The sequence below is a fragment of the Pipistrellus kuhlii genome, unplaced genomic scaffold (assembly GCF_014108245.1).
Source record: "Pipistrellus kuhlii isolate mPipKuh1 unplaced genomic scaffold, mPipKuh1.p scaffold_m20_p_4, whole genome shotgun sequence".
NCBI classification, from domain to species: domain Eukaryota; kingdom Metazoa; phylum Chordata; class Mammalia; order Chiroptera; family Vespertilionidae; genus Pipistrellus; species Pipistrellus kuhlii.
The window spans coordinates 6,331,742-6,351,018 of NW_023425540.1; the positions used below are offsets into that span (position 1 = coordinate 6,331,742).

The following is a 19,277-nucleotide window of genomic DNA, read 5'->3' on the forward strand; positions in this document are numbered from 1 at the left end:
GAAGTTGAAAGTGAACACCAAAATACCCCCACATAGATTCAAAAGTTGTTTGCATTCTGCTCTTCTTGCAAATTTTGCTTGATCACATCTACTGATTAACCCATTTGCCTTTGTTCTTGGATGCATTTCAAAGTGGGTTGCAAACATCAATACCCTATTTGATACTAAATTTTAACCATCCCCAACCCCTAATACCCTCTCACACACACTGGAGACCAACCCTGGAACTCCAAGCAGGCTGAAATCTGATCTTTTCCCCAAACCTAGACATGGTTTCCAATCCAAACAGATCCCAAATCAGCCACCTTCCCAGAAGGCAAAGTTTATCAAACCTTTTCCCGACTTTCTACATATTCAGAACTGTGCAATTGATCTAATTCATAGAATATTAAGGCCAGAAAGGGAAACTATTTTATATGGATTCGTCAACTCTGAAGTTTCCAGGAAGCAAGTGGGTAATAGAAAAAGTGGGTACTGTGTGTAAGATAACCAAGTAGATCTCATATGGAGACTGACCAGGCCTCAGTGTGGGGAAGGAACAAGGAGAAGTTGAGAAAACAGAATTTACTGTCAGGCACAGCTTTCAGTCTCAGCCTACTGGTTCCAAGGGCCCTGTATTATAACCAATGTCTCTCCTTTTCTCCCTCCTGTGGGTCTAGGACACTGAAAGGTACACATCAACACTAATAAAAGAGAAAGATGCAAATTGACCATACTTCCACGACCCCACCAGCCATCAGGAGTGAGTATGCAAATTAACCCAACAAAATGGCAGTTAATTTGCATCCACAGGCAAGGAGCGAAGACTGAAGGCTCCACCCGAGAGTGAAGACTAAAGACTAAAGACTGAAGACTGAAGGCTCCCTGTGGCCAGAGCCAAGCCTGAAGGCTGAAGTCTTGGCTCTGCTGTGGCCTGGGTCCCGGGTGCAGGAGGAAAACCAGTGCCAGCAGCCAGAGGAAGGAAGGCCTATTGCACGAATCTTCATGCAACAGGCCTCTAGCTTACTAGAATAGCTGAAAGAGTACACTGTTAAATAGAATCATTTTTTAAATTATTTATGGATGTAAATGTGTGGAATGGTTCTAGTTTGTGCAGGTTACTTTCCCAAGAAGACATATTCCCCCTTCTCCCCGCCTCCCCCTGGAATGAATGAAGTCAAAGAAGAGAGAAACTAGTTTTCCTACTGATCAAAGAATAGGAATAGCATCACTTCTTAGGAATGTGCTGAAAGACGTGTGTGTGTGTGTGTGTGTGTGTGTGTGTGTGAGAGAGAGAGAGAGAGAGAGAGAGAGAGAGAGAGAGAGAGAGAGAGAAATCAAATGGAAGGATTTACCACCCAGAAGGGAAGAAAAATAAGAAGAGTTAAGATTTATAGAAACTATATCTGGGTTTTCTTGCCTAATTAGCCATGAAGACATGCTATTCGGGATACTTCCTGGAACTTCTTCCCACTCTCCTTGTCCTGCTAGTCAATGCTTGCTCAGGTTGTCTAACTTTTACAGCTACTGAAAATTGAAACCATCTATGCTATGCATGTTCAGTAACTATAGGTGGATCTTTCTTAGAAATCAGAAATTACAACAATTGCACTCTTTGTTTGGTAATTAACATCAGAAAGTTTGGAAATTCCCTGCCTCTCACCCCATTAGATGACTAGTTTAAACACTGTATATCTCTGCCCTATTGTGTTAGGGTAGCTATGTTCTGCTATTAAACACACGAAACAACAAAAACTCCACCCAGCCCTGAAATGCTGTCTCATGCATTGTGGGTGCATGTGATAAAAGTAGTTTCTTTAGGATGAATGTCCGCTTGTGATAAAGTAAAATCAGCTACTTTTCTTTCAAAGTTGTAATAAACAACTTTGCAAGTCATTTTTTGGACAATGTCCATATACTGACAAATTAAAATGTATTCATGTAAGTTAAACCTCCCAAATGTCTATCTACTTAAGTGTTTTTCCTAGATTTCACATGAATTCTTTCAACTAAATGTTTGTCAAAGATCGAATTCAGCAGATGTTTACTTCAATTCCACTTCTTTAAATCTCTGCCAGAATTTTCATCAGGGTTGAATTTATAGTTGGCTTATCAGTTTTTGTAGCTAAAATGTGACTATAGAACCGTGATTCTGAGCTCTGGTTTTATAATTCCACTAGCACTTTTTAAAAGGCATATAGTAAAATTTTGAAATTTTTCATGAAAAAAGGTAAATTTTTAGCCAATATTTTTAAAGACTACCATATTTTTCGGACCATAAGACGCTCCAGACCATAAGACGCACCAGTTTTTAGAGAAGGGAAATGAAGAAAAAAAGATTCTGAAACAAATAGTGTCCTAAAATATTTTATGTGCATTAAAACCCAACATCACAGTCATAAACACATGTAATCAACCCTGTAAAGTAAACAGCAGCATTTAGAACCATTTTAGAGCCGGGCAAGCACACAGAGACCATACAGAGCCGGGCAAGTAAAAAAACTTTTTTTTAAAAGTATATGTGTAGGCTATATTTGGACCATAAGACGCAGGGACTTTTTCCCCCCACTTCTGGGGGGAAAAAAGTGTGTCTTATGGTCCGAAAAATACGGTATATAGCATTCTAAGAGAAATGGTTTTATAAAACAAAAGGTCCCAATATATAAAAAAGAGAAATATTCTTTAAACATTTTTTTTTAAATTTCCATTCTCAAAATGCTTATTTTTGCAGGTTCTTTGCATGTTTAGAAAAGTTTTGTACAACATACCTGTGTGACAGGTATTTTCTGAGGACCTTTGTGTATAAAGCTATGCGACCCTTATAACATCCTTATAAGTAGATATAGTTACTCATCCATTTTTACACATGGAGAAAGTAAGGTATAGAGAAGGAAATTGTTCAAAGTCATATGGCTGGTGATGGGCATCGCTGAGATTCAAACCCAGGAAGTCCAATTCCAGATTCCTTTTAAACTCTGTTCACTAAAAGTTCACCAGTTTGCACTTAGAATTCCAGAAACACCGGGTAAGAGTTGGCATAAGTGATTGCCAGAATGGGCTAAGCAGTAAATGAATACCAAATCGAACTTTGAATGCTTGAATCATTTGGGGAACTTAAAAGAAAAAAGTACCTAAGCCCCACCCAGGCCAGCTGACCCAGGAACTCTGGGGGTGGCAGGTGATTCCAGAGTGCAGCCAGGTTGAGAACCATTGATCCAAACCTTGTTAGCTAAGTCTTCGCACAGGAGATCACAAACTGTCATCTACTTCAGATCCACTCAGAGGGCTTGTTAATAAACATAAGTGGCTGGGTCTCACTCCCAGGATAGCTTTTTCAGTCTTGACTGTAGCCCAAATAGTTCTATTAAATTCCCAGATGGTGTTCATGCTGTTTGAGGGAGTACACTTTGAGAACCATTGTCCTAACAGGTTGGGAAAAGGAGAAAGGGGGTGATGGAGACCTGGAAGAAACTGGACCAATTCTCTCAGAATCTCATCAACCCTGATGCTCACACATGTCCTTTCTTTTATTATTTTACTTCAAGGCCACTGAGCAAGGATAAGGGGTAAAAAGGAAATGGAAAGATATGAAGCTAAAGGGAAGTGAGGGAAAAGAGAGAAGAGAAATCAACTGGTCAGTAAATTAAAGTTTTCTAGCTCTCTCACCAACCTAACCACATGTAAAGAGTAGAAAATAAAAATGTTTAAAGATGGCCATATTAAAAAAGAAGAGAAACCATTCCAGATCAGAAAGAAAATAAACTCTAGGAAGTGAGTGGCACTGGAGGGTTGGAGGATGGGCGAGGTGGGCTGTTGGTTCAGGATATGGAAGCATTTGTTTGTTCAGCTCCTATAGGGTCATCTGAAAACCTGAGCTAGGGTGGCTCTTTAAAACCAAGGGCAGGGACATATACGCTTTCCCATCCTTAGCAACATGAAAGGAGACCAAACGATTGGCCACTAAAAAGTTGCCTTAGGAGAGACAAACATTTCTCAACACAGGAAGATTTTGATAAAGCATGGGTAAGAGTGAGGAATGTATTTTGTAATATCTGGAGATGCTTTGTGTTGTCACAATGAGGGGGGGTGTGCTACTGACATCCAGTGGGTGGGGACCAGAGATGCTGCTAAACATCCTATAGTGAATAAAAATGATGAGATTGAGAAACTGAGTTAGAAACAGCTCCTGGGCCAAATACCAGTTATCTATGTAATGAATATGCTAAGTGCAACATTACTGTGGGCCTGGGTCATGCAGCTGTCAGCATTAACCTGGTTCCAGGCTGGAGTCTTCAGGAAGAAAGAAGTAGTAGAGACCAGCACAACACTAGAGAAGGTGGAGAGAAGGAAGGTAGGAAGGGCAAATCCACTCACTCATCCACCCACCAACCAACCAACCAACAAACCAACAGAACCTTCTCAAAATGGGTCTGTAGCTCAAAATTCCAAAATATAAAAAACTATTAATAATAATAAAAAACAACAACAAAATAAACAATTACAAGATAGGTTTACCTAAATTAAGAGAACAATCTGAAAATGACTTCAGAACTTCAGGATTCAACAAGAAACAAATAAGTGAATAATATCTATAGGAGAGTATGAGAATATTTGAAACAAACATGGGTATTTTATGGATATAGACATACAAAATAGAAATATAAAAATATGACCACGAAGCTCAACGCTGTCTTTTGTTATGTTTTGACAAGAGGGCAAGAGGCAACATTATGGCGAAATAGTAACATGTGTGAGATGTGGGTGGTGAGAATGTGAGAATTTGTTGTTGTTTGTTTTATAACATACCATAATATTTTATTGTATTTTTATTCTCTAATATTTTTTTAAAATATATTTTATTGATTTTTCACAGAGAGGAAGAGAGAGGGATAGAGAGTTAGAAACATCTATGAGAGAGAATCATCGATCAGCTGCCTCTTGCACACCCCCTACTGGGGATGTGCCTGCAACCAAGGTACATGCCCTTGACCGGGATCGAACCTGGGACCTTTCAGTCCGCAGGCCGACGCTCTATCCACTGAGCCAAACCAGTCCCGGCAATCCTCTAATATTTTTAAAAGAGAAGGACAATAAAGGGAAGGTGGGATGCACCTCAAAGTATTAGGGAAGTGATCCACACCCACTGACTTCAAGAACAAGGGCACCACACACTTAGTGTATGCTAAAATCTACTCTAAGACGTGGCTCTCATTTCCTTCTTCATGCATCATCAATGTGTAGATGACAGGAAAAAAAATCTAACAATGGCTAGCTCTTGCTGCAAAAGTTAGAAGGCCTCTTTTGCAGAAGAAGAGAGGAAGAGAGATAAGAGTAAGTCATGGAGTGGGAGTGGGAATGGGGGTGGGGTTGGGACAGGATGTGGAAGTAAATGGATTTCTATTTGGGAATATTAACATATTATTCAAGATAATGGTTGATCCCTCACCCCAATTTATAAGATATGGACAAGAATCACAACTCTACCACATCTCCCAAAGGGATCCTTCTATTAATAGATGGGATATTAAAATTCTAAGACACCAGCATTCAACTGGGTTTCCATTACAGCCTTCATTAATTCTGTAACTTAGCTGTGTGCAAATATGAGGCCACAATTTTGAGGGAGGAGGGATATTCAATATTAATATTCAATATTTAAGTCCCAAGCCATGATCAAGGCTGTCTGCTGAGAACACATGTCACTTCAGAGGAAGCCCTACTCTCAAAATGTGGATTGGACAATGACGCTCTTTCCTTGGCTACAAGCAGCGTCTCATGACTGCTGGGCGCACAAAATAAGGCGGAATTCCTTGTCATGGCATTTGAGACAACTCAGTTAAGTGGCCACTGCCTGTTTCTTGAAAGCACCTCTTGCCACTCTCCTCTTCTCTTGCTCATCCTCCAGACATCTGGTCCCCCCTGCAGATCCAGTCTTTCCTCTGCCTCACTTGTTCCACAGCTGCCATTTCCTTTGCTAGAGGTGTTTTCCCTGCCACTTCCCTGTGCCTAGCTCATTCTCACTCCTGGGCAGCAATTAGCAGCCCTCGCTGGCCCCACCTCCCATGTCAAGCTTTTGGCTACATGGGGGCCTTGAGAATGAGGGTGACAGATAAACTGCTGGAGTGATTCTAAGGTGTAACCAGAGTTGAGAGCCACTGTCTAAACGTCACCTCACCAGAGACCAGACCCCTTCCTAAGAAGCCATCTCTTTTATATGCTCTATCAGCTCCTTAGTCATCTCCTCCAAGGTTACTACACGGTCTTATTTATTGATATGTTTGCTTTGCCTAACTTCTGATCTATCCACTCCCTCAGAACTGTGCTCTCTAAGTGCCTGACCAGTGGCATCAGTATCATCTGGGAATCGGGGGGACCCAGGTGCACACTGCAGGAAGTGTACACCCAGGAAGCCAGCACAGCCACCAACCCCCCTGGTGGTTCACCCTGCATCCTCACCTAGCAGAGCCCCCTCCTGGAGTCAGGCTCCATACCTTGGTGGAATGAATGAATGAATGAGTAAGTGAGTGAAGGCACTTTTCTTTTGTCAGTAGCTCACCTGTGAATCAGACACTGAAAGAAAGGAGCAAAGCTATCAAATAGAATCCCCAAACACAGTTTTTTACTTCATTTCTTAAAACCTTCTAAGATGTACTTAATACATTTTTTTTCTCCTCACTAACCACAAACATAGAAAAATTGGTGCATTATTTGATATCTGTTCCTCTCTGCCTTCCCCCCAGAAATCTTACAAATTGAAATGTACTAAAAACACTGTCTTATGAGAAGGTATGGCTTTCTATTATTCCCATTTCAGGGCTATGGAGGGAGCCGGTTTGTCTAAGGTGGCAGAAGAAGTCAGCTTCTCCAGGGGCAGATGTCTCAGAGGCAGAATCCTCTTGCCCACGGCCTTTCACGTCTACAATGCGGAGTCCTATGATAAAGAACACAGAGGGACGCCTAGGCCAATGCTGTCCCTTCACCGAGCAGCTGGAGGGACTGGGTCAAGATTGCGCAGGTGTGATGAGAGTCTGGGCCTGGAACTGGCTCTTCTGACACTGTGTGGCTAACACCCATCCATCTTAGTAGCCCACGTGCTCGTCCTTGCAAAACCCCACGTACTTTTGGGCTGCATGCCCACAGGTTCCCACAGTTCCTCTACCAATAGTTCGAAGGTACAGGCAGCAAAAGGTGAATGTCCCAACGACCACCTGAGCAATGACAGGGCCCACTTCCTGGCATCTTCTTCCCTACACGGAGCCTGAGGAGGCCAGGTCAGTCACACCTGTGACACAGTAGGTGCACTGGGAGGGGGTGGGGGGAGGAGGCATTTGGTCATTTAACTCCCCTTCTTAAACCATGGGGTGGAGACTCACAAAGCCAGGAACCCTTCCAGCCTTCCATCCCAGTGGCTTCTGCAAGGTTTTGATAAGGCGAGCATTCTGGAATTTGGACAATTCAGACTGACCATAGCAGCGGCTGCTCCGCCAGCTCATTCCCAACCCTAACTGGAGGGGCCCTGCCTGGGGAAAGGACCTTGCGCTCTAGGAACCAGTCCAGGGCTTTTCTAGGATCGCTCTGTGTCTTCTCTGGACTTACAGCGTCGGGCACACACTCCAGTCCCAATGCATGCTAGTTGTGTGGCTGTGAGCAAGTGACTTCCCCTTCCCACGACTCAGTGTGCTCAGCTGGACAATAGAAATAACAGCAGTGCCTGTCTCTGTGTTTGTTATTGGGATTGAGTGGGATATTGTGTGCCAGGGCTCACACATTTCATTGCCGTCACCATACTCCTCCTGCGCTCGCTGGGAGTCTCTAAGCCTCTTTAGGAAATGCTTTATTTGGGGCTAAAAGGCAGGAAACTTATATTCATCTAGTGTCTGGCTGGTGCCTGCACTGGAATAGGCACTTTATAACTGTGATCTTATTTATTCTTCAAAACAACATTGTGAGTCATCATTGTCATCATCATCATCTCCTCCTCCTTATCATCATCATCATCATCATCATCATCATCGCACCACTGTTGGATAAGGAGATAAACTTAGAACTTAAGTGACATTTGAAAAAACATACAACTAGTAAGCAAAACATAACAGCCACTAATATAGCCCTTGATTTTGCTGTGATGCTTTCAAGGAGAAAAAGTAGGGTTTGTGTTCCTTCCTTTAATATGCTACCTGCCTTTCTGCAGCTACGATGGGGGGGAGAGGAATAACAGAAATATACTTCCTTTTCGCTGACATGCTACGCAGACTGGCAGATATATACCATAATTGCAACTTGGAAATTTATTTACTGCCCACTATAGAGTAAGTAAGCTTAAATTAGAAATGATACCTAATTCATTTATTATCCAAAACATTTCTAATAAAAATCAGATAAGGAAATGGTTTATAAAGTATGATGGCACTTATAGAAAATTATATTTATAAAACATATTTTTAAGTGATAAAATTTTAGAAGGATTGGTACTGACTTAACAATGATTGTTCTCTTGATGATAGACTATAGAAACTATATATTGTTTCATTTATGCATAAAGAAATTGTCTTTAATAACAGGTGCTGCTTTTATAAGAAGATAATCTCATAAGAAAACATTGCTTACATATTACACCAGACACACACTATGCAGTTAAACCTTTTTTTTCCTGCTATTATCCTCTTGTTTCCTCCATGAAAATCTAAATAACTCTGTGTAAACCACAATGTCCTCATTTGTTTTTTCCTTAGGAATCTGTAACTTATATTTTAAAAATTACTCAGAAACATGTGTACACTCCAGTGACACTGGCACCATATTAAATTTTACATTTTGATCACCTGTTGGAGAAATGGCCTGGCTTTTGGAGGAGGCGATCAGTAATTAAGGTCAAGCTGATTTTTAAGAATCCTGGACCTAGAGACCCAGTTTGGAAACACTAAAGGGATCGAGTCCCACCCTGATAGGTGACTGCCTCCCTCCTACAGGTGCGGCTGCTGGGGGGTCATGTGCTATTATTTTTGTCACCACTGCACATTCCTCCCCTATGACTGCAACTCTGACCCCATCTCTCCTCTCTCCGCCAGGGCATGGTTACCCTCTCACCGCCACTCTTTCCCCATCTGGCTCAAGAGCTTGCAGACTATAAACATCCTATGAACTCCTTTCCCCTCCATTCCAATGTCTGCATTGCGCTCCCTCCCCCACTGAGAGCCTGTAAGAGTCCCTCCCCAACTGAGAGCCCATGAGAGCCCTGGTCTCCTTCCCCACCTTCTCACAGGGAGCTGGTAAAGGAAGTCCTCCACTCTGTGCTGAGAGGAGGGATAACCAGTCTCCTGTCTGAGGAGGGGCATGTGTTGGGTAGAAGGCTGGCTCTCTTCTAGACTCTGGAACGTAAGAACACCACATGTGTAAGAGCACAGCCAAGTTTCACAGAGCAATAATAGGAAATTGTAGCAGGAGGTGAATGCTGTAGTCCAGCTCCATTATAAGTTAAGCTAGTTTTTATGGTACAACTGGGAACCTGGTCACAGTTTTAAGTGCGCTCTGATGAATGACTTTCAGTTAACAGTGGGAACACAACCTGTCCCTAAGCTTTGGACTATTGGGGCTTTGTTTACTTCTCTTAATTAAAATAATAAAAAAAATACATTTAAACACAAACAAAAGGGCTTCTTTTGCAAAATCTACTATGTTGTCAAAATGGCCCTCCAATCAGTAATATTACCCAACACACATCACTGGAGCTCTCTTCTGGGCCCAAAGTGCTCTTAATGGAACCAGGACATTCTGGAGCTCAGCTAGTTTAAGAGGCCACGACCAAAAATACAACCGTTCCTTCTCTAAGGCACAGCTCTTCCTCTGTTCTGAGGGCTGGAGTCAGAAAAGGGAACTCCTGCAGCCACAGGCTCTCCAGCAGCGTAATAAACACTCAGCAGCTTTCAGAGCAAATGGAACAACTTGGGACAAACAAAACTTCCCAAGGCCTGGAGGACCTGGCAAAAGCACCCGCCCCTCTCCACTCCATGGAGAGAAGGTTAGGTGTTGCCAGGAGACCAGGATGAGCCGTAAAGGGGTCACTTACCATTTTTCTTGAAAAGAGTTGATGTGCCTGGCACCCAGTGACCCCAAAGATGCAGTAACTCGGACAGTGAATGTGCAAGTTAGCAGTTAGCTTTGCAGAATGTACTTCCTTTTTTAAACTGTGTGGTCTGTCCAGCTTTCACACATTGATATGTAAGGTTGATTTGCATATCAACCTTAGCCCTCAGAACATTTGTATAACTGGCCAGGTTTATCCAGTTATGACCCTTAAATAATATGAGAACAGCTTTAGGTGAAGTTTTGAAGTCAGAAAACGGATTCCAAAATTTTATAAAAGTGCCTATATCTTAAATTCTGTTTACATTATTAACCTAATTTATATAAAGTCTGTATTTGTGGATCTATCTATCTATTTATCTATCATATATAAATGAAGGATCCACTCTAAAATGTTAACAGTGGTTGACTTGGGTGGAGATATTATCATACATAATTCTTATTTTGTATTTTGCTAATTTTTTTTAACTTTTCTGTCTTGTGTAGATAGTGCTTGTTGAAAACAACTATAAGCTTAAAAAGATCAAAAGGATCACAGCAATTTTAATCACAATTCCAACCGTATTCCCATCAACATTTAAATGGTGGAAACATGGTATTCATAAGCTTATCATAGAATACCATTCATTTCATTCAAAATATAAAGCACATTTCAATCTAGGTTCATGTGTTAATCTTTCAATAATTTTTGTTAGCATCAAATGCCCCAATCCCTCTCACACAGGCGAACTACTTATTCTTGCAGTAAGGGCATGGTATTTGATCCCAAGTAGTTAGATTCTTCACCAATCAACTGTAGCACCTATGTAAACATATTCTGGTACACAGAATTATTTCTTTTATTTGAATATATAGCCTTATCCTCAAGAATCCCAAAGGTAGAAGACCATCTTTGTTTCCTATTGGAAAGGAAAGCCAACTGAGTCCTTGATTTGCGGTTGTAAAGGTTTAGATCTTGTCAGTACTACCGCATTTACCTAGTAGATGGGCACCACATTTTTTCATTGATGACAATCTAATATTAATTATGCTATGACAATACAAAACCCTTTATTAAAAAAGATCTTCCTTATTTATTCCTTAAAATGAAAATGCTTTTCAAAATCAAGTTGTGATAAGAAATACAGGTAGAATCATTGTCAGGGCAAGGCGGGAAAGCAGGGCAGGCGCAAGTTTCGGGGGTAGAAAGGAGTCTGATATGGGTATGTTAAAGAAGGGTGGGGCTTGAGGAGGAGTCACAAGGTAGGCTGGTAGTCAATAATCTCAAATTGCAGAGTCTCTGGCACATAATAAATGTGTAGCGAATGAATGAAGGAGAAAAACCAAGGCAGCACAGGTATGGGAACTAGGCATGCAACTGATGTAAAAATCACCAAATGAAGACCTCTCAACGGCAGCTTCTTTACCATAACCAGAAGCCTCTTGTTTCACTCTCTGCTGAAACAGATTATCCCAGTGCAGAGGTACCTTAGGGTCTAAAGCAGTGGGTCTCAACCAGGCTGTGCATTAAAATCAGCTGACTTCTTTCCTTCCTTCCTTCCTTCCTTCCTTCCTTCCTTCCTTCCTTCCTTCCTTCCTTCCTTCCTCTCTTTTTTTTTCTCTCTCTCTTTTTTTTTCTTCCTCACCTGAGGATATTTTTCTATTGATTTTTAGAGAGAGTGGAAGAGAGAAGGAAAGACAGAGATAGATATTGATGTGAGAGAAACACATAAATTGGTTGCCTCCTGCACGCATCTGACCCAACTGCGAGGTATGTGCCCTTGACCAGAATCGAACCTGAGACCCTTTGGTCCGCAGGCCAGTGCTCTATCCACTGAGCCAAACTGGCTAGGGCTCACCTGGAAGTTTTTCAAAAAGTCTAGTTCCCAGGCTTTACCCCAGACCACTCACATAAAAACCTTTAGTTTTGAGACCCTGGCATCAGTATTTTCTAAAGCTCCCCAGAGGAATCCAAGGTGCAGGCCTCAAAAAGAAGGAGCACACAGGTAACTCTTGCTAACAAGATGGATGGCGAACAGGCCACCAGGCAAGCCCTGCAGGTTAGAAAGAATTCTACACTCTGACACTGTTTACTTCTAAGCCTACCAATATTTTTCACCATGCACTACATAATAATTACTGACACGTGGTTTTTCTAGGACTTTCTCTCTGTACCAGTAAGTGGGACAAAAGTTATGTGCTAAACAGAAATCTAGCAATTTCCAGGAACAATGTGGCTGATTGGACAAGCCTTGGGCTAAAAGGACTTGGAATTTCAATTCTTTTGCTTGAATTCCCTTTCAAGTTCTGCTTACTTCTAAATGCAGATTAAGGTGATTTTTACTTGTTATTGACATAACTTCACCAGTCTCTAAAGGAAGTATTTTGGTTAAGAGAATTTTGGTTAAGAGAAAACCAGGTAAGGCCTGAAGCTCTTAACCATAACTTGTCACCCACTAATAAGTTTGTATTTTTAGTGTTTGGAGCATAATCACTTTACTTAAAACAATTATTTCCACTGTGACACACGGGAGTATATTTTCTGTCATATCAACCAAGTACACAAGTCCCTGAGCAGAAAGATGAAACAGGAAATGCAGTGAAGATGACAGACAATGCAGCGATAGCATCTAAAGAAGATAAAGCTACATTTTCCTGGTATGGGCCTGCCTTTGGAAGGAGAAGTAGCTCAGAGGGTGCACACTCAGTTAGACTCCTTCAAGTACGTGGGCATGCATTCTCTGTTCATACCTTTGCATTCAGGCAGGGGTAAAACCTGTCTGTCCCTCTGCGGTCCGCTGAAGGTGACAGCTAGGCAGAGACTGTGCGGCCCAGAGACCGGGCAAGGCTGCTCATTTTTTAAAAGCCAGTGAACATGAAAACGGAGGAAGATAGCACAAATAAAAATTTACGTCTCACACGACTAATCATAAGTAACAGTATTGCCAAGGCTGCACCTCCCAGGCTTTAAAGAGTGATGATTCAATTGTTAGGAATACTCTTACACAACTTCTGCTTTATCACCTGAATGGCTAACATCGTAGGGAAGAAACACTAGATTGTCTACCTTAAGTGTCTAACAGGAGCACGCCTGGGAAAAACACCTGAGATAAAACTGGGGGATATTGAGCCTCACCTCTTCCAGGAAGTCTTCTGTGATTCTTGCTCACTCATCTCCTGGGTTTTTTTTTCTGAACTCCTGCAGACTACACCATGAAATGAAGCTCTTCGATAGGTTTGCCTTTTATGGTTCTCCCTCTGAATTGGCGGCATTAGGTTTGGCTCCCCAACTAGATCTGAAACTCCTGCAATTTTGGTACTTCCTTCTGTCACCCTAAGATCCGAGCACAGCTTTTGTTTTTCAAACCTTTTCATTTTGGCGCTTGGGTGCCTTTCAGAAGCTGATCAAAGCGGCAGGCTCTTTGCACACGGATCCTGCGTGTGCGCGGCCTCCCTCAAAGCCCATCGTTTCTGGGAGCTGGCGGAGAACTCTTGGCTAAAATACTGCCCAACACTACTTTTCGGTGCTTTTTGACGATGAAAGCACAGAATTGTGCAGTGACCCCTCAAGTTTCCAGACTGAGTCTGGTGAGTTAGAACTCCGTTATTTTTTTATGCTTGACACTTTTCATCAACATGTTTTTTGCCTTCTGCCAACAAAGAACAACACAAACGCACAAAATAGATTCATAGAAATTCAAGGAAATTCTAGTCTCCCTGCCTGGGTAGATAGGGAGTAGCTAGATGGAAAGTGGGAGGGCGGAAGCCGGACAGGGCCAGGCCTGCTGAAAAAGGTTGTGCAGGAGGAAATGGGCAGTACCTTGGTTTGGTTTGTTTTTCTTTCATTTTTTTGTTTTGAAAACAAAATGGATTTTTTTCCCCTCTTGTACCTTCTATTTTTTATGAAAAGAGGCCTTAACCCTTTCAGAACATCTGTGCTCTAGTCTAGAAAAAAATAACTTATTTATCATACCAACTTCAGTACAAAATGAACTCATTTTCCAATAGAAAGAGCATTCCCACTATATTATAACCTAGATGAGGAAATTATTTAAACTCAACAAGGGCAGGAAACAGCTGTCATTACAATTTAAACCCAACCCCCGGCAAATGTTTACTAAACTCTAAAAGAACTGCTGAAGTCAGAAAATGAAAAAATAGCCTAAACTTTACTTAAGAAGTCTTTTATCAAAACAACTTGCAAAGAGAAAAGAGAACAAAGCTCACAGAAGAAGTCTGTTGTTTGTTAATGCACTTGGACTTTCTTCTGCTCCTTTGGCCCTGATTTGTATCCGACCCTCTTCTTGGGTTTGGGGGAACTCAGAATATTCAGTGGCGTCTGTTAGTTAGTTTTATATTTTCCTCTCATGATTCTTCACCTCTTCATTCCTTTATATTCTTCTCCAAGGAAAAATCCAAGAGGTAATTCTCTTATCTCACTGGGCTTTCAAGATTTAACGGACATCATCAAAATATGCACCCTCATTGGATTGGTCACTGTGCTAAACAATTTGTTAAGGGTAATGGGCATTTTAATGAATGAAAGAAAGAAAAGGTCCTATTTTGAATCAATTTTTCCTTCCTTCCTTCCTTCCTTCCTTCCTTCCTTCCTTCCTTCCTTCCTTCCTTCCTTCCCTCCATCCCTCCTCCCACCCTCCCTTCCCCCTCCCTTTGTCCTTCCCCCCCCCTCTCCTTCCCTCCCTGTTTATCTCGCTCCTTCTTTTTCTTCCTTTTTTCTTTCCTTTCTTCTCATTTTCCTTTTCAACAGGAAGATTAGACTAGAAAGTTTGGGAAGTAGCAGATGGGCCTTGGGTTTTACAGACCCAGGGAAGATGACAGGAGAAAGTAGATCACTCCATCATTCCCTGAGTTCTTTCCCTTTTCCATTGTCAATGAATTGCAGGTTTATATATATTCATTTTTCTCATTTGTTGTCTGCTTAATTTTAAAATAGGGTTTTGGTTTTTTTTGTTTTGTTTTGTTTTTTTTGTCCAGGATAAATAATAGTTAGGTCTTACTTCTTTTTTTGCACTTTTAGAATATAATTTCAAGTTTGTTTAAAATAGTAAATTTGAAAACATTTCCAGATTTTAATCTTTTTCCTTAGTTGTTTTTTTGTTTTGTTTTTTTGTTTTAAATATATTTTATTGATTTTTTTATAGAGAGGAAGGGAGAGAGATAGAGAGCCAGAAACGTCGATGAGAGAGAAACATCGACCAGCCGCCTCCTGCACACCCACTACTGGGGATGTACCCACAACCAATGTACATGCCCTTGACCGGAATCGAACCTGGGACTTTTCAGTCCGCAGACCTAAGCTCTACCACTGAGCCAAACCGATTTCTGCCTTTTTCATTAGTTTTTATTTTATTTTTTTACACCTTAGGATTACCCTATTCGCTCCACTTGAAAAGTTATTCAAACTTAGTCTTTTTTGTACTCTATTGCTCACATTTGAATTAGTCAGGCAGGAATCGGACCTAAATAGATAATTATTTATGTCCTAATACAAATTAGTCATACCTGAGTGAAGCCTAATGGCATTTTTTCTTTTGATCAGTAGAATAGGAATATTTCTATTTTCAATTCTATAGTACTTTTTGGAACCTCATATTATTATTAATGCTTTAAGGAGGACTTAGGAATATTTACAATTTGTTATGAAAATATTTATTATAACACTATTTGCAGAGTGATTTAGTGTCAGCCTGACCCTCTTCTCTTGTTGCTTCCAGGCTGATTGATTTTAGTAGGCTAGCACAGGTGGAAAAAAATCACTGACCAACAAATGATACTAATCAACAAACTAGATATCTAACTGCAGAAGAATAAAGTTGAAGATTTACCTTATACCATATACAAAAGTCAACTCAACATGGATTAAAAACTAAACACAAGAGCTACTAAAACCAGAAGATTCTTAGAAGAAAACATAGGGGGAAAGCTTTAGATCCAATTATTTTTTTAGTATAAAATAAAAAACATAAACATAAAAAAGAAAAAGTAGGCAAATTAATTTTTTCCACATTAAAAACTTTTTATATATCAAAGGACGCTATCAGAGTAAAAAGGTACCCTCTAGAATGGGAGTAATATTTGCAAATCATCTATCTGATATGGGATTGACATCCAGAATTCTATATGAGAATTCTTTCAACTGAAAAACAAAACAATCTTATTACAAATTAGGCAAACAACTTGATAGACATTTTATCATGATCAAGTGGGTTTTAACCTAGGGTTGCAAGGCTGGTATAATATTTGCTTATCAATTAATGTGATACAATCACATAAACAAAATGAAAGATAAAAATCACATGATCATACCATAGAGGCAGAAAAGCATTCGGCAAAATCCAGCACTCTTTTAAAATAAAAACTCTCAGCAAAGTGGGAATAGAGAGATCATACTGCAACATAATAAAGGCCATATATGACAAAAAATCTACACCCAACATCATGCTCAATGGGCAAAAACTAGAAGCATTTTCCTTAAGAACAGGAACAAGACAAAAATGTTTGCTTTCACCACTCTTATTCAACATACAATAGTACTGGAAATCCAAGCCATGACAATCAGACAAGAAGAAGGGATAAATGGCATCAAAATTGGGAAAGAGGAAATAAAATTGTCATTATTTGCAGACAACATGATATTGTACATAGAAAATCCTAGATTCCACCAGGAAACTACTAGATTTAATAAATGAATTTGGCAAGGTAGCAAGATACAAAAGGAACATCCAGAAATAGATGGCATTTTATACACCAATAATGAACTCTCAAAAAGAGAAACTAAAAATACCAATCCCATTTACCATTGTAACAACAACAAAAATAAAACACCTAGGAATAGACTTAATCAAGGAAGTAAAAGACCTATACTTGGAAAACTATAGGACAGTGAAAAAAGAGACAGAAGAAGAAACAAACAAATGGAAGAGTACACCATGCTCAGAGACTGGAAGAGTTAACATAATTAAAATGTCCCTACTACCCAACACAATGTACAGATTCAATGCAATCCCTATTGAAATTCCAATGGCACTCTTCATAGATTTAGGACAAATACTTCAAAAATTTAATGGAACCATAAAAGACCCTGAATAGCTACAGCAATCTTGACAAAGAAGAACAAAGTTGGAGGGATCATAATAACAGATATCAAACTACACTACAAAGCCATTATAATCAAAGCAGCCTGGTACTGGTGCACAAACAGGCATATAGATCAGAGACCCCCAAAATTGATCCACGCCATTATGATCAATTAATATTTGACAAAGGAGGCAAGGACATATAATACAATGGAGTAAAGGCAGTCTCTTCAACAAAAGAGACTGGACAGATACATGCAAAAAGATGGAAGTAGACCACCAATTTATACCATACACAAGAATAAACTCAAAATGGATGAAAGACTTAAATATAAGCCACAAAACCATAAAAATCCTATAAGAAAACACAGGCAGTAAAATATCAGACATCTAACGTAGCAGAATTTTTGCCAATACATCTAGGGCAAGAGAAACAAAGGAAAAACAAACAAGTGGGATTACATAAAAATAAATAGCTTCCACACAGAAAAAACAATGAAAAACACACAATACCACCATCAAATGGGAAGGGAACCCACTGTATGGGAGAACATACTTGCCAATGATATATCTGCTAAAGTGTTAAATTTCCAAAATATATAAAGTTCTCATACAATTCAACAAAAGGAAGACAAACAATTCAATTTAAAAATGGGCAGATAGTGCCCTTGGCAGTCCTGGATCTTTTTCTCGCTTCAACAGTGTTTAGATGGAACAGACTCAGGGACACCCTTGCTTCTAGCCTCTCCAGCATCTTACCAGTCACCACCATCGCAACTATCTCTGCCATCCTCAGCCTCTGAGACCAGCCAACACCATGTTTTGTTGTTGTTATAGTTTTTTTGTTTGTTTGTTTGTTTTACCTTAACTCCTTATTGCCAACAACCATGAGCACCCAGATTCATCAGAATTATCCCACTGAGGTGGAGGCTCAGTCAACTGCCTGGCCAGCCTGCCTCAGTGGGCCTCCCACACCCACCTCTCTCTGGGCTTCCATTTCCACCAGGAAGGTGTGGCTCTGGAGGGCGGGGGCCACTTCTTACCCCTGGAAAAGAAGCCCGAGGGAGCTGAGCAGCTCCTAAAGATGCAAAACAAGCCAGGCGACTGCATTCTCTTCCAGGATGCCGGAGCCTTCCCAAGATGAGTGGGCAAAACTCAGGATGCCAGGGAAGCTGCCATAGCCTTGGAGAAAAGGGCCCTGTGGAGCTGCAGGCCCTGGTTCTCTCTGCTCAGACCCTCAGCGCTGGGACTTCCTGGAGAACCACTTCCGGAGTGAGGAGGTGAAACTCATAAAAAAATATGGGCGACACCTGACTCACTTCCACAGGCTGGCCAGCCCTGAGGCTGGATTGGATCAGTATCTTTTGGAAATGGTCGCCCTCAAGCACAACTAGGAGCCTTTGGTGCCCAGAGGCTTTTGAGGCCCCTCGTGTAGGCTTTTTTCTGAGCCACTCCCCCAAACCGCTAGACATTCTTTTAACCACCCTGCATTAGACCAAATGGAAACAATAAAGCTTTTAGCAGGAAAAAAAAGGGGGGGATGGTGGTGGTGGAGTAGGGAGCAGAGAATCTGCATAGAGCACATGTGTCAAACACAAGGCCCTCGGGTCAAATCCGTCCCACCAGGCCTTGCAATGTGGCCCACACCGCGATGTCATCACTGCACTCCGCTGCGTTTCCATCACAATGACAGTTTATGACTGTTCAGTAAACCATTCAGCCCGCGATTTAGGCTGGATTTTAGATTTTGGCCCCTTCTCTGATTGAGTTCGACACCCCTAGCATAGAGGCTTTTCCAAAGCAAACATATAGAAGGCCAAGACACATGAAAAATGCTCAAAAGATCATCAGAGAGATGCAAATTAAAATGACAATGAGATGCCACACCACACCTGTCAGAATGGCTACCATCAACAAATGACAAGTGGATGTGGAGAAAAGGGAACCCTAGTTCACTGCTGGTGGGAATGCAGATTGGTGTAGCCACTATGGAAAACAGGAGTTTCCTCAAAAGTAATTTTCAAGTAAAACTCCCGTTTGACCCCCACTTCTGGGAATATATCCTAAAAACCCCAAAGCACCAATCAGAAAGAATATATTCACCGATGCATGTTCATGGCAGTATAATTTATGATAGCT

General features: G+C 40.9%; 1 protein-coding gene across 2 annotated transcripts in view; it reads right to left on the reverse strand.

The window, feature by feature from the left end:
• Positions 1 to 10,165, reverse strand: part of FYB1 (FYN binding protein 1) — a 125,865-nt gene extending 115,700 nt beyond the window's left edge. For both annotated transcript variants that reach the window (XM_036410956.2, XM_036410954.2), the window contains exon 1: positions 10,046 to 10,165. In XM_036410956.2, the coding sequence (XP_036266849.1) occupies positions 10,046 to 10,048 (3 nt within the window). In that variant the 5' untranslated portion in view covers positions 10,049 to 10,165. The remainder of the gene's footprint in view (positions 1 to 10,045) is intronic.
• Positions 10,166 to 19,277: the final 9,112 nt, after the last annotated feature.